Genomic DNA, 21,737 nt, shown 5'->3' on the forward strand with positions numbered 1-21,737 from the left:
GATAACAAAAGAGTGTATCACACTGATGGGGGTTTTAATTTTGTTTCGGTTGTGTTTTGTTTTTTCCACGTTGAAAACTTATTTTATAGCCAAAGAATATACTTGAGTATACTGGATACTTCAAGTTCACATGAACATGTCTTTGGCCTCCAAAAGTCACCCTTGTATACAATTTCTTATGCTCCCTGAAAAACTTATTTCTCTGTTTTATCTGGAATGGATGTCTGCTGAGCCTAAATGTCTGTTTTAGTCATCTAGGGATTATAAGATCATGGCAGGAACATGTCCAACCTTTTACTGGAAAGTATGATTGGGATTGAACCAGCCTCCATATCCTCTCCTTGGCACTGCCAGGCCAGTATCTGTATATAAAAGTCCTGTTTGGTTTCCACTGAGCTAGGACAGGAATGATCAATGACATTGAAGAAGTGGAGGTAAAACACTGAGAACATGCAGAAAATACAAAGTGCCTTTTCTCTGCTAATATTTGCTGTACACTGTGTTTAGCATTTTCTCACATTAGTGGATGATGTTTATGTACTTTCTGAGAGTTGGAGAAAGTTTTCAGCCCTTCTTTTGATTCCCCAACAGTATTTTTTCCCCTCTGAAGCCTCCTTAAATTTTCTTTGCTCTGAGCATCTAGGACAATGAATACAAAAGCCAAAATATGTTTTGATTTTTGTCTGATTTGGTTGTTGTTTTTTTCTCTTCCTTGTACCAGCTTCTTTGTCTGGTGCATTCGCTCCAAGTGCCTGGAATTCCTCTGGCCACAGGGAAGCAGCAGGACTGTCTTTTGTATCTAGTAACCATGGCTACTGGTTTGGAGTGTGAAGCAATTATGGTGGCTTTGTGTTGTGCAGAAGGAAGGCCCATTGCATATACAGTATTGCTCAGTATGTGGCTGGCAGAGGGCTGGCATGTTTCTGAGGATTTGTGCTGTTTGACCATGGGACTGATAGCTTTTCACTCTTGGGTAAAGCTCTTTTCTGGAACAGTGTTTTACTGAGAACGTTGTTTTCTTTTGGAGTGCAGGTGGATTACACCTCTTGATATAGCCAGCAAAGCTCAAGGGAAGCAGTGATTTCCATAGTCTTTCCACCTGCTCCTATTTTGCAAAGGAAATTCTGCCAGATTTTAACTGCAGTGAACGGTGGTATTTATATAGCACTTGCAGAATTTTAAAGCCATAAGGAAACGCCTTTTCTTGCCCTTGTGATGCATATAACAGTTTTTTCTTAATTTATTTATAATTGACTGAGTCTAACTGTCATTGAAGCACAGAGTGGCTAAGGTATTTGTTCAGAACTTTTGAGAAAATTCTGATTATCCGGATGGCCTGTTGCAAGCTGTGACAAGACCATTCTGCAGCCAGATCCACACTATCTCCGATTTCTTAAAATAAGCTCCAGAGGGGCAGTCATACAGACTCTGCATGTGATTCCAGTTTTACTGCTGCTGTCTGTGTAATGGGCAGACTAGCTCTCAGCTTAGTTTGTTGTGTTCTAAAGGAGGTTCTGGAGGACGGAATGAGTGTCTACTTATTTCTGTTCCCACAACTCTGGCCAGCCGTGAGCACAGTAATTCACATACCTTCGGCCTGGAAAATGCTTTGGACGCCTATTGAGAGAGAACATGTGCAGACAAACCTTTTTTCTGGCAGTTTGCTATCTGCTCTGATGTATGCTCTTGAGATTAGCTTGGACATACAGACAATTTAAATCTCACTTGCTTCAAAGCTGGAAACAAAGAAATACAATCTTTTCAGCTGTTTTGTTGATTGTCAGTATATTTAAATAAGAATTGGAAACTAAATCTTGTGACTCAATCTAGTTAACTGAATACACAGGAAACCCCTGCCTCAGTGTTTGATCTGTGGAAATGGCTGAGAGATCAGAGAATGTGTAAACCATGAAGGTCAGCTCAGGGAAAATACTGGGGTGTCATAAGCACAGAAGATCAAAGAGTTACTGTGGCAATATATGCAGTACTATCATAAAATCTGTATATCACAGATTTATAGCTCCTGTCTCTCCAAGTTCTAGAAGCATGGTAATAGGAGTTACATCTTCAAATCTGCATTAAAACAGTGAACAAATAATGAAAACAAGCTAGCTGGCTACTTGTTCTGTGTTAAGTTTAATTCCCTGAAGTGGTGTTTCTGATTAACGCTGTTAACACTTCTGGCCATAATATTGGCACTGCTCAGCCCTATGGATTGTTGCCCACCATTTGGCACCTTTCAGCAATTCACTGGGCAAGCTGGATGGGAGAAAGCCAGGAATCTGCATTTTGCCTCTTTGAGGGGGTAAATATTCTGCATATTTCACAAGGGGAAACTGAGCCTCATCTTATGCCTGGCTTAGTGAAAGTCTAGTGATCTCGCCCTTTATAAATATTTTACACTAGTGGGCTGTGTACATATCTCTAGCATGGAAAAGCTCTGTCACACCCAAACCCTAGCATGCAAATGTTGTGGTCTGGAACTTGCTGGTCTCCAGTAATAATGGCAAACAATGTCAGAAATAGGCTGGGAAGAGATGAATGCACAGTATCTGTCTAAAATGTTGGATAGGAAAAACTGCAATCTCAACTGTGCGCAGGGACTTCACTAGAGGTTTTTAAATTAGTATCCAAACTGGTAGTTCGCTAAGATGTTGGGCTTGTGTGTTTAATCTACCAAAACTCTGCAAGATATGTCAAAGCTGTGAATAGTAAAGCTCTTTTTAAAATGTCTCTTCTTAAAGATGCTATAGGCATTGCCAGGATCCCTGCCATCTTGCTGGGCCATTTATTCAGTATTGTCTTAGAAGTGCTGTCTGCTGATTGCCAACATTGCTTTTTGACTATCTAATCTTTATTTTGAGGATCTATTTTTGTCATAATGCTTTGTCTTGCTTCACAGAGATTGTCAGATCTGATAAGCTGATAACCTGAGGTGGTGATGATGATGTGTAGATTCAGCCTGCAGTATCATTTCTCCCTTTTATAAAGAATGGAGAAGAACAACTTGACTCTGAGCAGCAGGATCTTGAGGGGAATTGAATATACCTGATCCTAATGGTGACATCACCTGAGCATGAGACCAGGAAGTTCAAACAAAAGCTGATGGGAAGTGGTTGGGAGGAAAGGGAGCAGCTGGTAGGTGGGAGGAGCAAGTTACCTTGAACAGAGCTTTTCCTGATGGCTGGTGAAGGTGGTAAGTAAGCTGCTGCAGCTTGGGGGCTTAGCAGTTGTGATCAAACAGTGGTATTTTGGAAGGTTTCCTGTGCATGCGTTTTCTGATTTGAAATTTTCTGATGTTGAATAGAAAAGCCCACTGTTAAAGCCACTGTCAAAAGTTGCCCGTTACCATGTTAAACGGAACAAGTACAGGTCATGGAGCATCTTAGGCTAGGTGAAAAATCAGTGCCAATTATTAGCATATCATGAGCTTGTCAGTAGTCTCAGAGAATTTCAGGGCCTTTTTTTTCTGATCTTATTACTTTATCTGATTCTGGTATTACTAGGAGCAGGTGCTTCCCTCAGGTCTGGGAAGAAAGGGTTTAATCTCTTTGTGTTAAAAAGGAAATGGGGCTTGTAAAGCCACCTAAAAAGGCCTTGTACGCTCCCTGAATGAGTACACTGAAGGTACTTCCTGGAGAAGGATTTGATTTTATTCTGTCATTACCTCCCACAGCAGATACACTATCCTTCCAAAGTTAGCAAGGGTGGGGAGGAGAGAGGTGAACAGCATAAAAGCCCCTTTTCAGGCCTGTCCAGTCTTCATTCCTGGTGCACGGATCCCGGGAACAGGCCATGGTGTGTACCCTTCCACTAATCCTTTACACTGACCAGGACAGGGGAAGATCAGCAGAGGTCAGCAGGGATTTACTAATATAAGCACATGCCTTCCTGTTGTCATGGAGACATAACTCTTTCCATTCCTTTATTCAGAGTTTATTTAGTAGTTGTGTTACTTTGATACTTGAGGTGGAGGGGTTCCCTTTCCACTCTTGGCCTTGGTATCTTTCTCTAGTGGGAAATGTGCTGGGGTGATCAGCAGGAGCCCAGCCTGCCTGCTAAACATTGCATCAGGCTGGGGTACTGAGCATTCACGGTTTAGGCACTTGAAGATTGCTCTAGCTCAATTATTATTGAGTGCAGTTGGAGGCTGCTGCTGGGAAGCCTGCTGTTCTCACTTCTTGGTTGTGAATTGTCTTTTTTTTTTTTTTTCCCAGTTGAGTGTGTAGGGCAGGTGAAATACACCTGAAGGAAGCCTCTTTCTCCACAAGCCTGCAGTGCCTTTTTGTAAAAGATGATAAGCATAGAGAGCAAGATTTGAAATAGCATGGAAGTCAAGGAACTCAATAACAAATCTGTGCACAAAAGGTACTTAATATATCATGTCTGAGTCATAGTTTTGGAAACTTAAATAAATACTCACAAACATGAAGCAGTCTTTTCCCCAAAGTATCTCACTAAAACAAGAGGAAGATATGCTAGAGTCCTGTCCATTGCAACTTGTTTAACAGAAAACAAAAGTGCTACTCTAGGAGATGCAGTGTGTAAACTCTTGACTCCTCTGTTTGGGAATCCTTCACAGTAATATGTTCTTCAGGAGAAGAGTGCACATCCCTTTACTCTGCTTGGTTCATGTCATGGGGAAACACTGTTGGGCATATGTGTAGCCTGAGTGCCCCTTAAAAGCGTTGCAGCTTCAGTCCAGTATTTTACATCCTCTGGTTTTCTGTCTTTTTTTTCAAACTGGACTGTGGGTAATGTGAATTGTGTTGATTTTCAGGGAGAGAAACTGAAGGGATGAGAAAAGTTAGACACGTACAGACTTATTTTCGAAAATCCTTTTCTCAGGAAGCCCCACTTCTGACTGACCCCAAGACAAGAAAGATGCAATTTATTTTATCATTAATTTTGCCAAAATTAGTCTAGGTAAAATGCCCAATCTAATATCATATACCACTTCAGAGCCTACCTTGTCCTGCTAGGTATTCTCTTGCTTCCTAAGATTATTCAGGCATCTAGGAATGATCAAAGCCACAGCTGGAATGTGTGAAATTGGGGAAGTTTTCAGAATCTAGAACTCGGGGAAATATATTTCATATTATCAGTGGGAATCCATAAGCAAAATACACTCTTTTATTTGTCTTTCCCTTTGCTAGGCAGTTGTAGTATTTATGTTACGTGCTGAAATAAAGCACCTCCGTGTTGTAGAGACTGGAAGGATCCAACTATTTAGTTCAGTAATACTTCTATTCAAAGCCTTTAATACTTTATATTAATTTCATTTTACAGGACATTTGTGAACCATGTGTAACTATTGTTTAAGTTGGGCAAAATGATACATGAAGTGGAACTGGCTTGGCCAAGCTCACATTAAGGTTTTGCTAGGTCAGGAAATAATATCATGGCATCTTGACTCTTCTGGCAGTTGTGTCTGTGTTTATGAGCATTTTGTTGAGAGATTGTACATAGAAGACAGTGAAAAGATGAAAATGTACTCTGAGTGCAGTGCACATATATGAGCAGGTACTCAGAGGTGGGTATTTTCAGTAAGTACTGTTAAACTCTGCTTTAAATTTTTTTGTGTTTGTAGAGATTACATCATTCCATTTGAATATCACATTAAATACAATTTTAAAAAAATTGTCCAAATTGTCCTTTGTATGAAGGAAACAAGGTAATCTCTGGCCTGATAACTCCAATGCTGCTGCTTCCCTGTTGGAATTTTAATGACCCTTAAGAGTACCTTTAAGGTAGTTATTAGTGAAGCACTGAGCTCTTCCTTGAGGTCAGGTGTATCCGCAGCTTGAGGGCATCCATTCTTTATCATACTTTCCCAAGACTTTGAAAAACAAACTTATGGAAAGCAAAACCAAAAAATAGAAGCCAGTGAGTAAGTAATGCTAAAGCAGCATCTCGCGAGCAGTGAAGTAATACAATGACTGAAGCTCCTTGTCCTGTGTGTGTCTTAGCAACTCATAATTGGTGTCTAATAAAACCTGCCAGCAGTACTAACTTAATGTGGAGAGGGGAGGCCGTGAACGAAATTCAATCCAACTCATGTTGTGAGGGACATTAGCACTGGATTTCACAATGTGTGAGATTATGGAGAACAAAGTTGAGGGGGTTGGTTTGATTTTAAAGAAAAGGACAGAAAACCTTGCTACAGCTCTTTGAGACCTTCCTCCTCCCGCACCATCTCTTATCAGTTCCCACAACCTCCTCTGCCAGTGCAGTGTGGCAGCATCTTGTCCCAGTTTACTGAATTCCTCAGGACTTTCTGAGAGAGAGACAGTGAACTGCTAACAAGGGCATCTCGGATTGCCCAGCATCTCATTAATTTCTCATTTCTCTTTTTGTGGTTGGAAAACTCGCTGTTGCGAGTGTCCTTTGACAAGATCAATTAGTAAAGGTATAAAGTATAAAATTATTGAAGCCAATTATTAAAACAAAGCCTGGTAATGCAGCTTGTTTGCCTTAGAGTGATACAAAAGGTCACAAACCTCATCTTTTAGGGAAAATGTTTGTCAGCTACCTTTTAAAGTGTAAAACCAGACCTGTCCTGACAGAGCTCGATGAATGTTTTATATGTGAGTCTGCTAGCCTTTGAAGTTCCTCCTAATCCACCCTTAAGTGCCTGGAACGTATTCTTCAAAGAAACTGTAGTCTTCTCCAGTTTCATTTCAGAGTAAGGTTGCAGGATGGTATGATAAATATATTTATGTTCTTTTAAACATCACTGATTCATGTTCTTGTGAAAGGTAAAGGAAAAATCCTGAATGTCATTGTTTAATCCAGCAACAACTACTTTTGTGGAAAACTATAAACTCTCATCATTCAGTTATTTCTTTGCCCCAATTTTCACCATTTTCATGAAATGAAATAGTCTAAATAACATGTTTTCATGGTTGGTATATTGTGCAGAAGGAAAAGCTAATTTATTCATTATGCTTGGCTAATTTATTCATTATGCATATTACCATTTGGTGGGTATAGATATGCTATTCACATAATAATCTGTTCCAAAAGTGAGAGGAATTATTGTATGTCCTAGGACTGATGGATGAAAATAACAAAACCAGAGCTGGAAACGTCGTATGTGTTGTGTTCTTTCTCAAGCTAGGTGGTAGTCTAAGTCTTTGATACCCATATAGTACACTGAATTCTTGCAGACTTTGTGCTTAACTTCCTGGTGATGTCACAAGTGTTGTACTCACTTCTCACTGCTGAAATCCCCCTTTCTGACGTCACTCCATAACAGTGTCTCATTTGTGGAACTTAGCCAGAAGTTTAGTACTGCCACTGAATGAATATTAGGGTTAGGCATACATAGGTTTTGTCCTTGGGAAATATTACACTATTAATATAGGCTTCCTATATACAGGGGAGTATATGATATAATCCTGGAGTTAGTATTGTTAATACACCTGCAACCTCTACTGAGTAGGGTGATTTTCTGCAAGCTGCAGTTCATAAACAAGTTGAAGTTATTTAGATGATGTTTTGTTTCTTGTGACTTACACTGCAGTCTTCTCAGCCTGCACCATGCACGCCTTAAAAGCGATGCTGTGTTACTTCAGGATGTTTGTTCCAAAAACGGAGTATTTTCCTCCAAAATGAGGCCCTGCTGAAGTCATCCCTTTTAGACAGAACTGAGGTAACATTCGGTCATAGGAAGCAGCTAAAACTGATACAATAACAAGGCAGGAATTCAGCTTTTTTCTGTGCAGTCCTGTACCTGACTAGTTACTCAGCAGGGCTGATGAGTACACACGAGCAAACCACTGCTATAGTCCGTGCTCCCAGCGAGTTTAGAGGAGATGGGAGTTCTCCCTGTTACTGTACTGCTGGGTTTGGTAAGCCAAGAGGGCCTTTTGACTTTTTAGTGAAGCTTTGTGTTTGCTTGACTTGCTATCTGGCCTGTTGTGTCTGCAAGTTTGTGTGTGACTATGGGGCCATGTATTTGTCACCAAATCTTTTTGTAATGAACAGGCATTAATGAATAATAGAGCTTATTGAGCATTATGGTCATATGATGAACCGAAACAGAGAAGGTACAAAAAGGTATGTCTGTTATGAGAGAACTTGGGAAATGACAGGAAATAGCAAAGGGATTTGATGTTTATCTTTATTTACAAGAAGCATTTAGACTATCTGCTTCTAATGGAAGCAGAAAACTATGCGCATAGCCTTTGAAACGACTTCAGCCTGTCTACACTAGCAGTGCATGGTGATTCTGTTGAAAAGTGAATTTCTTTGCATATGGAGACTGCTGCAAATTGGAGAAGTTCTGAACATGCAGTGGACTTGGTCTCTTTTTCGCTCTCTTTTTTTTTTTTTTTTTTTTTTCAATCACAGACTGTGCTTCTGGCCTGTGGAAAGTGCAGGCTGGGGCTGGTTACTCATTAAGCTTACAAAGGCTCGTATCTCCTGCCTAGTAAAGCTCTTTTGCTTTTTTTTTTTCCTGGGTTCCCACTCTAATTGCTACAGAGATTCCAGGCAGATTCCGTCATCCTTGTTTTCTGCCTCACTGGGAATCTGAGAATAAAAGGGTTGATGGCAGAATAATGAGATTGCTGGACAGTGCAATGCTCAGCAACTCTCCCCAGCATCACATGAGAGAGGAAGGGAGGGGTGGGCCATAGAGATGATGCTAGGAAGAGAAAGGGCTGCCTAAATCCCTGAGAACCCTCCCTCCCCCATCAACACTGCCACTTAAAAAAAGACTTAGAAACACTATAGTCTTTTGGTGGGAGGAATTTGGGGGAGGTCAGGGCAGGGGCAGGCTTTTGTAAACCAAAGTCTCCTATAAATTATTTTCAGGCCCTGGAGTGGGATGCCTCCACCTTCAGGTGTAAAGGGGCTGAGGAGCTGATGGGACAGTGAGTTGATAGAAAAGCACTGACACAGATTAACTATGGGGTGTGTAGAAGGTGCACCAGAGCAAGGCAAACATGACCAAAAATGGGCTGGGATCGCGATGGCATGAGTGAGAGAATGTGTAAGGTCAGCTGAGAAGTGATGCTGTGTTGTGTGTTATCTTGGCAAATCCTTAGCATGGAGCACAGCACGTTAACATTTCTCAACTAGCAGTAATGCCGTGGGAGCCAAAGGTGGTGAGCTGTGGGTAATGTCCAAGTAACTGTCCACCTACAGTTTCATAGGGTTTCCCAGAAACTGATTCACTGGCTGGCCCACAGTTACATACAGAAGGCAGCAAAAAGGGCAAAGAGCTGCTTACACAGTGGCATGTAAAAACAAAATTAAATGCTAGTGGTTACTTGACTTCCAGTGGTGGGCAGGCAGGATTGTGTCACCAGAAGCAGTAGCTATTTCTCAGGTACTATTTGCTATTTTGTGAACTTTACCTCTGCTTTGTGGCCGCTTTTCATAGACATTTTCAAAACATCTGCTATGTAGTTGTTTGCAGAGTTACTTCCAAGTTTGGATTTTTCATAACACTTATGCAGGAATCACTCTGGGGTACTACCTGCAGCTTTTCTCTTGTGTATTCTGGAATGGAGAAAAACAAAAAACTCTTGATATCAGAAAGCTGCAGTGGGATGAGGGGCTAATGACTGCTGCCTATGTGAAGGGAGAAGTCCTCTGTTTGCATTGCCTTTGTCCCGTTATACTATTTTTGTTTTGTTTTGTTTTTTTCTTTGGAAAGTGTATAATTGTGTCATTGAGTCCAGGGCATGTAACATAATTCCAATATCGAGGCAACTGTCTGCTGTCTTCTGGGCTGTTCTGCCTTTTGACCAGATTGTTTCACAAACTGAACTTGAAATTTCTTTTGGAAAAGAAATGGGGATTCTTCTATTCTTCCATTCTGCTCCATTGAAAAATATTTAAATTGAATCCCTTTTTTTTTTGTTGTTGTTGTTGTTGTTATATCATGTATCCTGTATAATCTCATTTACATGAATTAAATTTGCAGTTACCTGGGCATGTCCCATCATATTTCTGGATGGTGGAATTGCTTGATCGGGAAAAGCCTTCTAAACACTGCCATTTTGGGGGACAGCAAGGCGTTGTGGCTGGGTGTGAATAAATTGATCATATCCAAACACTCCCAGATTGAGGGGAATCTATTTGCAACATTAGTTGCTGCTATCTGGATATTAGACTCGTGTTTTGGCTCTGCAGATATTGAGTTTGGCTCTGAAATGCCATCTGTACGTGAATCTCATCAATCTCTGCTCTTCTTTGCTGTTCTCATAACACCTAAAAATTAACTGCTGCGTAAATTTACTTGTCTAACCTGTGGGGGAAGAGCGCCGAGCCAGTGGTTATCAAACTTTGAGCTGCTCGATGTAATCATGTGAAAGGTGCCAGTTTGGAGTTTGGGCTGGATTGTTTATGGCAGCATCTTGAAATCACTGGTGGATTAGCTGAGAAAAAATTGTATCCTCAGAAGGAGCAGCTGGGACATTAAGAGCTGCAGCCAATATCTTAAAAGATCCTGTCTGCCTCTCTGAATCTCCAAGCACAAGCCATGTGCCCTACCAGTGAAAGGGGTCATTGAATTTTACACAAAGTTCATCTTGTGAATGGATTTAAGTTGATATGTTCCACTGCCTTCAGTGTGATTCATGGATGGATAAGCACAATTGAAATAGTTGGTTTCTGAGTGCCTCCTAAACCCCAGGCATTTAGTCACCAGACTTAGCAAGAAGTTCCTGATTGCCATCATATGAAGGCATGTTGTGTTGTCTTCTTTAGAGTGCATGTTTGATTCTCCAGGATCCTTCTCAGCTAATGGCTAGAACAACCCCTTGCAGTGTGGAACTTCGGTGGGCAATCTCAGATTGTATGTGATGATCAGCAGCAGAACTTTCTTCTGTAGTGCTTTGAATGCTGACTAACAGAAAGTCTCTTTTCTCAGCAGGAACTTCATATTCTGAAAATGATAGCAGCTGTTCCTCATCCCCATGTAAAAACGGTGGGAGCTGTAAGGATTTGGAAATGGGTTACCAATGCACCTGCCCTGTGGAGCCTGTAGCCTACATGGGTGTGAACTGTGAACTCCTCTATGACGCATGCATTAAACATGGGTGTCCTGCCCATAGAATTTGCAACAGGACTCCAGGACTGCTGGAATATGAATGCATCTGTATGCCTGACTTCACAGGTACTGATTGTAACATTAATATTAATGAGTGTGAGAGCAACCCTTGTAAAGATCCTCGTTTTGAATGTGTAGATAGTGTAAATGGATACACCTGTAAATGCCAAACAGGACTGAATGGAGAAGGCTGCCAAACAGAAAGTTCTGTGTGCTCTAGCCACCCCTGCCTAAATAACGGGACATGTGTCGAGGGTCCTGGGGACTATACCTGCATCTGCCAGCCTGGCTTCAGCGGGGCCAACTGCAGTGACAACATTGATGAGTGCGCCTCCAACCCCTGCCAGAATGGAGCCATCTGCCGAGACAGGGTGAATGAGTATAGCTGTTTCTGTGTGCCTGGGTTCCAAGGATACAACTGTGAAATAGACATCAACGAGTGTGCGTCCCGGCCCTGTAAAAACAATGGCACCTGCCTGAATGAGATGGATCACTATTTGTGCAAGTGCATCCCCGGCTACACAGGTACCTTTCATACTCATGTATTAGCCGGGTGGTTGGGTTACATCTGACTGTTCATGTAGTTTCCACCATTTGCCTGCTGCTGCTGCGTCTTACAGTGTTAGTAGCTGTCCTGAGAGCTGTTGTTTTAAGGCTATGAGATGAAATCTCTGTTGCACAACTCGTTTTTCTGGAGTGTTTGGTACTGTGTGTGAATAACGGTGTAGGGCTGCTTGTTGCAGCTTCCAGACAATAGCTAAGGCTTTGATTTCCATGGATAGTGTGCATGTTCAGACATGGATCCAAGAGTGGAAGTAGGTGGACTGTCTGAAACTCAAGTATTAGATACAAGTAGATGTGATTAGCTCTGAGTATGAAATTAAGGGAGGTATACAAGAAAATAAATTTATTGTCAGGAATTAAGGGAGGTATACAAGAAAAGAGGTTTATTGTCAGAAAATGTGTACTTAGGTAGAGGTAAGTTATGCCTGGAAACACTATCTGGCCTGCAGTTCTTTGTCCAGTCCTGCAGGATTTCTCCGAGGGAAGCAGTCTTTTTGGAATAAAGTAGCTTTTAGCTGGAGATTTCTTTTCTTATTGTTTCATGCCCAGCAAATGTTTTTCTGCATGTGACACAAGTATTTTTTATTTTTCTTTTGGTGCATCTGTGCTAATGGTGACTCAGAGTAATCTACACCTGTGAGTTATCTGTGAGGGAGGCAGTTGGGGGTTCTCCTTTCTCCCGCCCTGCTTATCAGAGTGGAATGCAATTGTACGGCGCGCACGTCTGCCTGGTACCACCTAGCACATGAACTTTCTCAGCCTTCCTCGTTGTCACAGACTGAAGTGTGTAAAGAGTTAGGTTGGTGTGCAGGAATGCCGCTGATTACCGGTGGAATGAGGAGAAGTTACAGTATCAGGAATGCAGTCAGTGATGCTGACTCACTCTGATAAAAAAAGAACAGAGATGAAGGAGAGAAAAAAGCAGAATTTGCGTAGGCCTTAAGATTACTTCTGATTTTGAGTATCAAGCAGAATTCTGTCTTTGCAGATCAGTTTCTTTTTATCTTTATGCTGAATCCTCATTCGGAATTGTGGGATGCTGAAATGACCCAGGCAGCTGGAGGAGTTTGTTGTACTCCAAATTATTCTGATGTCAAATAGGAAGCTTTGTCTTATGATCTAGTGCTTCACCCAGAGGTTCTAGCACCACTGGCTAGCAAAGCCAGGTTGTTTCCGGGTGCTTGCAGCTGGAATTTGGGTGAAGGATGTTTTGTGTGGGTATTGACGGGTTTGAACCAGCAGATTAGGGGGCCCACATTCCGCCAGGATTAAGATGGCCATGTCCACTATGTGGTGAGCCTTTGCCAAGAAGGGGAGATTAGGTGGATTGGCAGGTGCCCCTGTAATGACTAAGGTTTGGAGGCGATGCCAGGCCACAGACAACTCAAAGAGGCGGAATTGTGGTAGGGTAGGGTAGTTACACAGTAGTTGCACAGGAGGTCTTACTCTGTCAGGGAAAGCTGAGACTTTGGACCAAAAGTGCTGTTATTCTTGAGCAGTAGTATTGGAGCTAACACCTAATTTTTAATAGCATTTCATAATAAAATTACTAATATCTTGTATCACTGTAACTAGCATTTTGCACTGCTTTAATGCTTTTTTCCTAGGTATCTCAAAGCAAGTTACAAATATTATTTAAACAAATGGAACAATGTTTTGGAGAAGCAGGTAGAGATCACTTTTCCCCTATCCAAAATGCAACTGCATCTGATGTAGAACACTGGATCTGATTAATAGCAACGCTACACAAGTGAAGAGTACCATGTCTAACTAAAACTGTAAGAGCTATATTGTATATAACAGTTCAGTAACACTGACTAGCAGTGTGATTCTTCTCTTCCTGTCCCTGTCCTCCCTGCTCTCAAAGGATCCCAAACCAAGCCAGCTATTGTTAGATTTTTAAGAGATGCACATAGGATCAAGATTTTACAGCTCTCTTGGAAGATGGATGCTATTTGTGAAGTGCTGACTGATCAGCTACTTTACCAAACCTGAATGAAAGAGACTAAAGCTTTGCAAGTACTGGAAACTCTTTTTAGTTTTGATAGAAGACTAAAATCCAAAAGTCTAGACAAAAAAAAGTAGAAATTAAAGGTCCTGAATTTTTAAGTGTCACATACTGTTTGCGAGCTCCCAATATTCTTACAGCAAAATTAGAACAGATCACTATGCTAGCCAGTTTGGGTTTCCAGCTTAGAAGTCTAGGCAGCACAGATACACTTTTCTAGATTTGTAACACAGATATTTCTCTGTTTTGTAACAAAGGTACGAATTGTGATGCTGAAATAGATGAATGTGATGCAGACCCTTGCCAGAATGGGGGCCTGTGCAATGATCATGTTGGGTTCTACACCTGTACCTGTGCGCCAGGTTATGAAGGAATCCAGTGTGAGGTTGACATCGATGAATGCCAGAGCCAGCCATGCCAGCACAATGGGACATGTCATGACCTCACTAACAGGTGGGAAATGAGTGTTGTTTGAGCAGTTAGATAACCAGGACTGATCTAAAAGTCTACATGGTGTAACCTGTGAGAATTAGAGTCAAAAAACTCTGTGCGTCTGTGGCATGGGGTTGGATTTAGCTTTTTGTACATCCCTGTCACAGTGGCGGTAACTGATTTATGGAAGTAAGTGAGAAGACCCCTCCCAGCAGCAGAACTCCTGGGTGCTTAAAGGCAGGCAGGAAGAGATTACTGTTACCGTTTTCAGCTGATATATCAGATACAAAGGGAAGTGATTTGCAGAGTGTGAACAGCAAAGGCAACTGCTGGCAACATGCCTTTGTGTCTGAACTTACCTTTTCACAGGTAAGGTGTGAACTCAGAGGCTGCTGAGGGTTGTCTGCTCTGTCAGTAGTGTGGCCTGTTTGTGTAGTGGGAACTGTCCTTTGCCTCACAAGTGGGTACGAGGACCTTAGCTCCATTTGCTCTTTCCTCATGTGGGGCTTACACGTCGCTCTCTTTTGCTGCCCCACAGCTACCGTTGTGACTGCAGTGACACAGGCTTCGAGGGGGACCACTGTGAGTTGGATATTCTGGAGTGTGCCTCTGAACCCTGTCTGAACGGTGCTACATGCGTGGAGGGAATCAAAAACTACAGCTGTGCCTGCTGGCCAGGTAGGTTAGAAATCAACTTTACTATGCTGGCATATAGGGACACTGCAATAGAGAGAGCACATGCTAAATGGCTATGTAAAGAATTGATGATCATACTGCGTGGTCCAGTGGGTTTTTTTCTGATTGCTGTCTGAAACAGCGAGGCTGCCACTGCTGCCCTCTTACAGACCATCCCAAAATCCACTTGACCTCATTGCTGGGAAGTGCACCCTGTTTCTCAACTATAAAATTTTCTTTCTCTTTTCTGCCATTTTCTATCATGTCTTTTCCTATGAAGTAATGCTTTCCTGCAAATTGATTATTTGGCTCCTGCATTTGACATAGTGGGGAAAGTGGAGGGCCCTGGGACTGCCTGCTAGATGAGTGCAGTGTCTTCTGGGTCTTATTCTCACCTTCAGTGCAGCCACAGTTTTTGGGAGATTAGTTCCAGTGAAGTTGTCCTTGCTGTTGACACTGATGTCTCCTGGCAGGTTACACGGGGCAGCACTGTGAAGAGGATGTGGATGAGTGTGCGACAGATCCTTGTCACAACGGAGGTGTATGCTTTGAGCGATCCAACCAAGCCTATTATGGAACACAACCTGATTTTCCCAGTAATTTCAGCTATAGCCAAGCAGCTGGTTTCCTCTGTTGGTGCCAGCCAGGCTTTGCAGGTGAGCTGTGCTGTAAATGTTCATCCTGTCAGCACCTGATAGATACTGCATGGTTTGAGTAGATAGGAATGGAGCAATGTTAACTGTGCAACAGAAGTCACTTAAAACGACTGGTACTTCAGGGGAGGTGGCAGCCTGATGCATCAGAAAAGTGCTTCTGTTCACATAGTGTATGAATATATTGCAGACAGCTGTCTGAATGTCATTCTTGGTCTAGCAAGGCTGAGGCAACAGCCTATGCACTTTCCAAGTGCTTTGATGAGTGCCCTCTGGCTATGCAGATGCCAAGGTGGTTTCTCTTTGTCAGTGTCTCTCTCATGCATATGGCAGAATTCATCGCTACAGGGTATCTGTGAAACTCCTCATCAAAGAAAACGAATTCCCTAGAGTCCCAGATAACTATTGTAGGTGTTTTCCTTGATGAGACTACTCTTGTGACAGTGACTGTATAATCAGGGTGTGTAGGAGAAGAGGGGGTTCATGATAATCTGGCTCTTGGAGCTAGAAGCTCTGTGGATGTTCAACTGAAATTTCATCCTTTCCCTGGTTTATAGGTATGTATAAAAAGCTGGATTTAACAGTGGGGAAAATTCCGTGGCAGGAGGGGCTAAACAATACTTTATTTTCTTTTGGGAGAAAAATGAGACTTTGGCCCACTATTGCACAGATGGGAGTGGTCAGAAGTTCATATTCTGCCACTGTTCCTTTTCATGACACTGGAAAATCACTTGACCTTTCTGTACTCCATTTCCCTAACTGTTTCGGTGGTAGTATCTATTTGCCAGACCGTCTGGAAAGACATGCTGTAGTTCAAGAAATTATTTTGCACTTTTAGATGACAGAGAAGAAGTGCAAAAAATTATGAATGCAGTTGTGTTCAGATTCTTTCCTTCGCTGGTGCGCGTGTGCGCTTAAGATGCCTGTTTGTGTTTTCACTATAAAGGGGAGACCTGCTTTATTAACATCAATGAGTGCGAGTCCCAGCCGTGTCAGAATGGAGGGCTCTGCGTGGACCTTATTAACGACTTCCTTTGCCATTGCCTACCAGGCTATTCAGGTAATGCTGGTGAAGGGGGGTGGCTGGAATCAGGCCCTTCTGGTTAATTAATGCTGAGGCTGGCTGCATGACTGGGTTCCAGTGCTGGGTAGCCCAGGCTGCTGAGCAGGACTGAGATGTGGGGAGTGCAGTAGTGTTGCGGTGGGACATCTACAGTTTTGGGCACAAATGCCGTGGGAAAGCTAGGCGATTTTGATCAAGTAAGTTGATAGGCTATGAACTAGATTTTGAGACGTAAGATCAACTATGTAGAAGAGTCTAAGCAGAGAGTATGTAGGGATTCTGTACCCTGGAGTGAAAGTTCACTGGGAGAACTGAGTTGGTTTTTTTTTATAGATGTACTATGAAGGTGAACAAAACCAGCCTTCAAATAAAAAAAGGGATGCTTAGCATTCTAGTTGCTACAAGCTACTGGCTATAGCAGATTGGATCACCAGCACATAGAACATCTGTAAACCATCTCCATTCCCTAACTCCCCTGGATGATAAGAGCCAGCGATTTTTGGCTGAAGGCAGTAATCTGCTGTGTTGGGAGGTCAAAAGGTCTTTGTGATGTGAGCAAGTGAAGCCTTCTCTGTTTACAAGGGAATGAGGAGTCTGGATTCTTACACAAATGCCCTGCCTGACCCTAATGGGTCTCGATTTTCTAGCTGAGAAATTAGGGGATAGCGAATATTGCATATCAGCTCTGCTGGGAAGGTACACTGCTAACTGATACTAAACCTCATCTTAGTTTAAAATACTTGTTCTCAGTCTTCTGCACTATTACATTCCATGTGTACTCACTGTTTTGAGCGATTTAACACCAAGAAGTAGTTTTTAAGGAAGGTGGTCCCCAGCACGATCTTGTATTTATGTATTTTTGAGGTGGATGTAACCTTTCCGCAGTGTTACTAGGCTGCCATCTCGTGGGAAAAGGGAAAACTTGAAGCCAGAAGAAAACCTTATCCCTTTCTTCTTGCAGCAGCAGGTACCAGCATTCCAGAGACTGTCTTAGACCTTTCTTGCATGGGAAAGTTTTCTGTTTTCCTTCTGTGGCCATAGTGGTTGAGCTATGCTGGTGCAACTCTGTCCAGCTCTTCCCTGGGAAGACCCATTACACAGGTCCTTTCATTCCCAGAATCTCAAATTGGCTCCTAGTTAACACCTGTAACTGGGCTGAATTCTTTGCGGGGTTTTCTGGCCTATCTCATTCTTTTTGGATTCCTAATATAGGCTAGGCCAAGAAAAATTTGCTTTTGTAGGTGAGGGCTTTGAAAACAGACTTTTATCTAAGCTCTTTGTTGGTATTTTCTTGGGTAGTTACAATGCTGTACTCATGAACTGAGATCTTATCCAAAGAGATGGTTTACAGTTTATTCTGCTTGTCAGAATTCCCACTCACTTCTGTGCCCTGTTCCCTTTTCCTCCTTTAGTGCCCCAGCACCCTCAGAGAGTTCAGAATTTCATTGTGCTTTGCCAAACTGCAGATCTCTTTAATCCTTTCCAATTCTTAGCGTGCTCATGGGCAGAAAAGCTGACAGAAACACAGGATGATGGGCAAAGAAGTGCTAGAGTTCATTCTGTTGCATCAAATTTGGGTTCATTAGTACTTGAAGGGGATTAGAAGCAGGTTGCTCTTCTGGATATTGCTTTTGGTCAAGGACTTTGTCTCAGCTGAGGTAGTTCTGACACATTAACACAGTGAAAGGCTGGGAGCAGTCTGTGAGATCAGTGAGTGCGTGTGGAGGAGTGAAGCTGACAGGGAAATAATAGCAATTAATCTCCCCTCCTTTGTCAATTAATCCCAGTACAGTCATGCTGGGTAAACAGCTTATTACTTCATATTAGGATCACAGAACAACTTTGTGAAGCTTCCCATAATGTTTCTGTTCAAAACACATTTCTGTGGCAGCTTAGATCTGCCATGAACTTGGGTTTAAGCTGCCTCCGCTGATTAAAGTGAACTTGCTACTCTGATGAAGAACGCATTCTTGGGGCGGCAGGGGGTTCTTTCTCTATTTTTTTTTCCTTCAGTCTGAGGAATTTGGGGAGTGTTGGGATAACAATTCGAGTCAGGAGAAATTCTTTCTTTGAAAATTAACTGCCTCAGTGCTGTCTCAGGCTACAGCAGCGCAGGGAGATGAGCCAGCGCTCTCTGAAATGTAGTTGTTGCAAAAGCAGTGTCTCATTCCTGAGAAAACAATGTAATAGGTCCTGAAGAGTCTGTTCAGTGCATCAGTTTGTGCTTTAGTAGAGGATGTACCCTTAGAGGATGTAAGAAATATGAATAAAAAGATTTTATGGGCACTAAATGAAGTGAGAAGGAGAATGAATCTTGCATGGTCTTGGAAATTATCAGTTGTGGTCAAGAGAAAAAGCATATTAAGAAAAGTCTGTCTGTTAGGAAAAAAACAAACCCAACCAAACTGAATTCTTTATTCATATGGTTTCAGTTCATCATGCATGTACCAGGCAATGTCAGGCCATGACATGAAGACGATGGGTACCTCCACTTGGAATGGGAGCTGATTTTTAATCTGAAAGAATGTAATTGCCCAAGTGGAATTTGGTTCATTCATTCTTTAAAAAATGGCCTAAACACTCATGCTCTTATTTCCACTCCTGCTAAATTGTCTTTAGAAAGGCAGTGTCCTAAAACACAGTGTTATGGCATTGGTCAGCCTGAATGAGAGGGGAAGAGCAGCATCATTTCAACTGCAGTCATCCCTTGGCGGTGGCACCTTGTGATCATGGTAAAATTCTGAGCTTTTTTGCACATGGCTGAGAAATGCTTCTACTTTCATGAGTAATCAGAAGGCGATGTGGTAGTAAATTTGGGAGAGATTGTGAATGTGTCTCAATATAATTGGAGAGCTTATTGACCATTTTGCTTTGTTCAGCCATAATGTCTTTGTCAGTTGTCCTTAAAGAAGGATACTTTCTGTGTTGCTAGCTATAAATGGTTACTCTTACAGAGTGCTAGCCCAGATCAAATAGGCTTGAATTCCTGGGTCGTGGGTCATGAAATAAATGGGAGATGCTTCTTCCTTCTAACCACGTTTGGATAGATTTAATTTTTTTGTGCAGGTATTTCTTGATGTCAGATTTGTTTTAGAGATGTAGCCTCTACAAAAGGGGAAGCTAAAAGGTTAAGCTAGTAAAGAGATTAGAGGACTGTTACCCCTTCAACAGAATCCCTTTCAGTAAATACAGCTGAAGCAAGCTAGGAAACACTTCAGGAGACACACACATACACACACCTCTTCCCTTCCACATTGCATCTCCCTTCTGCATCATAGCTCCATGGTTAATCAAACCTTTTGACTTTCCTGTCATCTGATCAGAATGCTGCAAGAGCATACGCTTCAGTTTAGATCCTGCTTCTGTCTAGGTGTCAGGTGAGTTTTGATCAAAAGTGTCCTCTGAGATTCTGATGCTTGTGACTGCACAATCTGTTTTGAACTAGACCTTTGTATAGGTTTTCTGACTACAGACAGCCTGAGGTATGCCAGCTCACCATGGTTAAATACTTTTGCAAGGATTATTAGTGGTGGAGCAACTCTAATGAATTAAATCTCACTTCTTTACTAACCAAAATGGGTGAAGCCCAGCCTAATGTCATCTTTAGAATCAGGCCAGGCAAGTACTCTGGCAGAGCAGCATCCCAGAGAGACAGAATTCTCTTATGCATAGGTGTGGTGAGATGGCTGTCTTCTAATTGTGTCCATCAGGAGAGATGGCTTCAAAGATGTCAGATATTAGACTAGATTCAGTCTGTTGAAAATACTTATTAGCAATGTTTATTATTTTCAGCGATAATGGATTTGCTTGCCACGAGGTCACTGCTTGCAGTATGTAAACTGCCATGTGCATTCAGGAAGACCAAAGTTTGCTTTGCTTTCCTTAAGGGAAGGCTAGCTCTTGAGACTAGGATGGGTGTTTCTGAAGCCTGGAAATAAATTCCTAAATTTCTGGGTCTCATTTACCAACACAGCGAGGAAGTTGCTAATCTCTATCTAAAGAACCTGTGAAATTTGGATATTCTATCCAAAGTTCACTCTCCATTTTGTGTCATTTTTCTGCTAAGAACCCTCTGACGTAGTTAATGTTCTTTATTTTGACCTTCTCCAAGAAGTTTTACAAATGATTAGGAACAAAATAATTCTCTGAATTTAAACCCCATGACTGAATCTTGTAACTTGCATGATTGCCAGTGTGTGAGAATGGGGAATTAAACCCTCTAAAAAATGAATCATCTGATCCTTTTAATTTCTTTAAATCTCCCAATTTCAAAGAACCTAAGCAGTTACTCCTCAGTTGTGTGTAGTTTGAAACAGATGTTCAGTGATCCACCATTTTGGCTTATTTAAGCCAAAAGGAGGTCTTATTTAAGTATATATTAATATGTACTATTTAGAATTATCATGTGTGTATTTCTCCATCCTCATCAGTCTCACTAAGAGAACCCAAGTCTATATATCCTTAAACTGATCCTGGGAAAAGAAGCAATCACAGTTTCTAATTAGCAATATTTCATGTAATGAAATTGAAAAGATGTAGTGACTAGTAGAGGATGAAAATCTGCGCTGACTTATGCTATGTGGGTTTGGTACAATATATTTCCTATCAACACTATAGATATGTGTGTATGTAAACATATACATGTATGTGTGTATAAATCAAAATATGGATATTTTTAAAGGGATTTAAGGTTCTCCAGTCTTCACAGTTACACTTTATTGTTGCAGTAGGTGATTGAATGGGCACAGGCTACACATTTGTTTTCTCTTGAACAATAACGGAAAGGTCATACTAGCTAATATAGGTAGCATTTAAAATCTGCACTGGGATAGACATGTGTGTGCATAGGACGCAAATATGAGTGTCTGATAAGTTTTGACTCCAAACAAACAGTTGCCATATCTTTCCTACTTAAAATATCTGTAAAATTGACTGGCATGTTTGGATTGAGTGAAACGAAGGAAGTAAAATAGCTGCAAGAGTTGTTGGAATGCTTTCTTTTAATATCTTAAAGTGATACTGCTAATGCAGATTCCAGACTGACATGTGGGAGTTTTTGTTTGCTTGGACCTGACATTGATACTAACAGAGACTTGCAAGTCTGGGCAAAAGCTCCCAGATAACATTTTTTCACAGAAATAAGAACCTTCTCTGTGTTCCTTACAACATGAAAGTTTAATTCTGCCTCCAGGAACATTATGATATGAAAGCAACCACATTTAAAAAAAAAAAACCAAACAAAAAAACAAAAAAAAAAAACCAACAAAAAAACCAGAA

General features: G+C 41.6%; 1 protein-coding gene across 7 annotated transcripts in view; it reads left to right on the top strand.

Moving 5' to 3' along the window:
* The window catches only part of CRB2 (crumbs cell polarity complex component 2), a 73,050-nt gene that overhangs the window by 33,794 nt on the left and 17,519 nt on the right, over positions 1-21,737 (top strand). For 5 of the 7 annotated variants that reach the window (XM_040606502.1, XM_040606500.1, XM_040606501.1 and 2 more), the window contains exons 2-6: positions 10,886-11,590; positions 13,895-14,090; positions 14,608-14,747; positions 15,218-15,400; positions 16,344-16,457. In XM_040606502.1, the coding sequence (XP_040462436.1) occupies positions 10,966-11,590; positions 13,895-14,090; positions 14,608-14,747; positions 15,218-15,400; positions 16,344-16,457 (1,258 nt within the window). In that variant the 5' untranslated portion in view covers positions 10,886-10,965. The remainder of the gene's footprint in view (positions 1-10,885; positions 11,591-13,894; positions 14,091-14,607; positions 14,748-15,217; positions 15,401-16,343; positions 16,458-21,737) is intronic. The other 2 variants (XM_040606503.1, XM_040606499.1) reach the window with 1 other exon arrangement.

Source organism: Falco naumanni, chromosome 9 (assembly GCF_017639655.2).
Source record: "Falco naumanni isolate bFalNau1 chromosome 9, bFalNau1.pat, whole genome shotgun sequence".
Lineage (NCBI taxonomy): Eukaryota > Metazoa > Chordata > Aves > Falconiformes > Falconidae > Falco > Falco naumanni.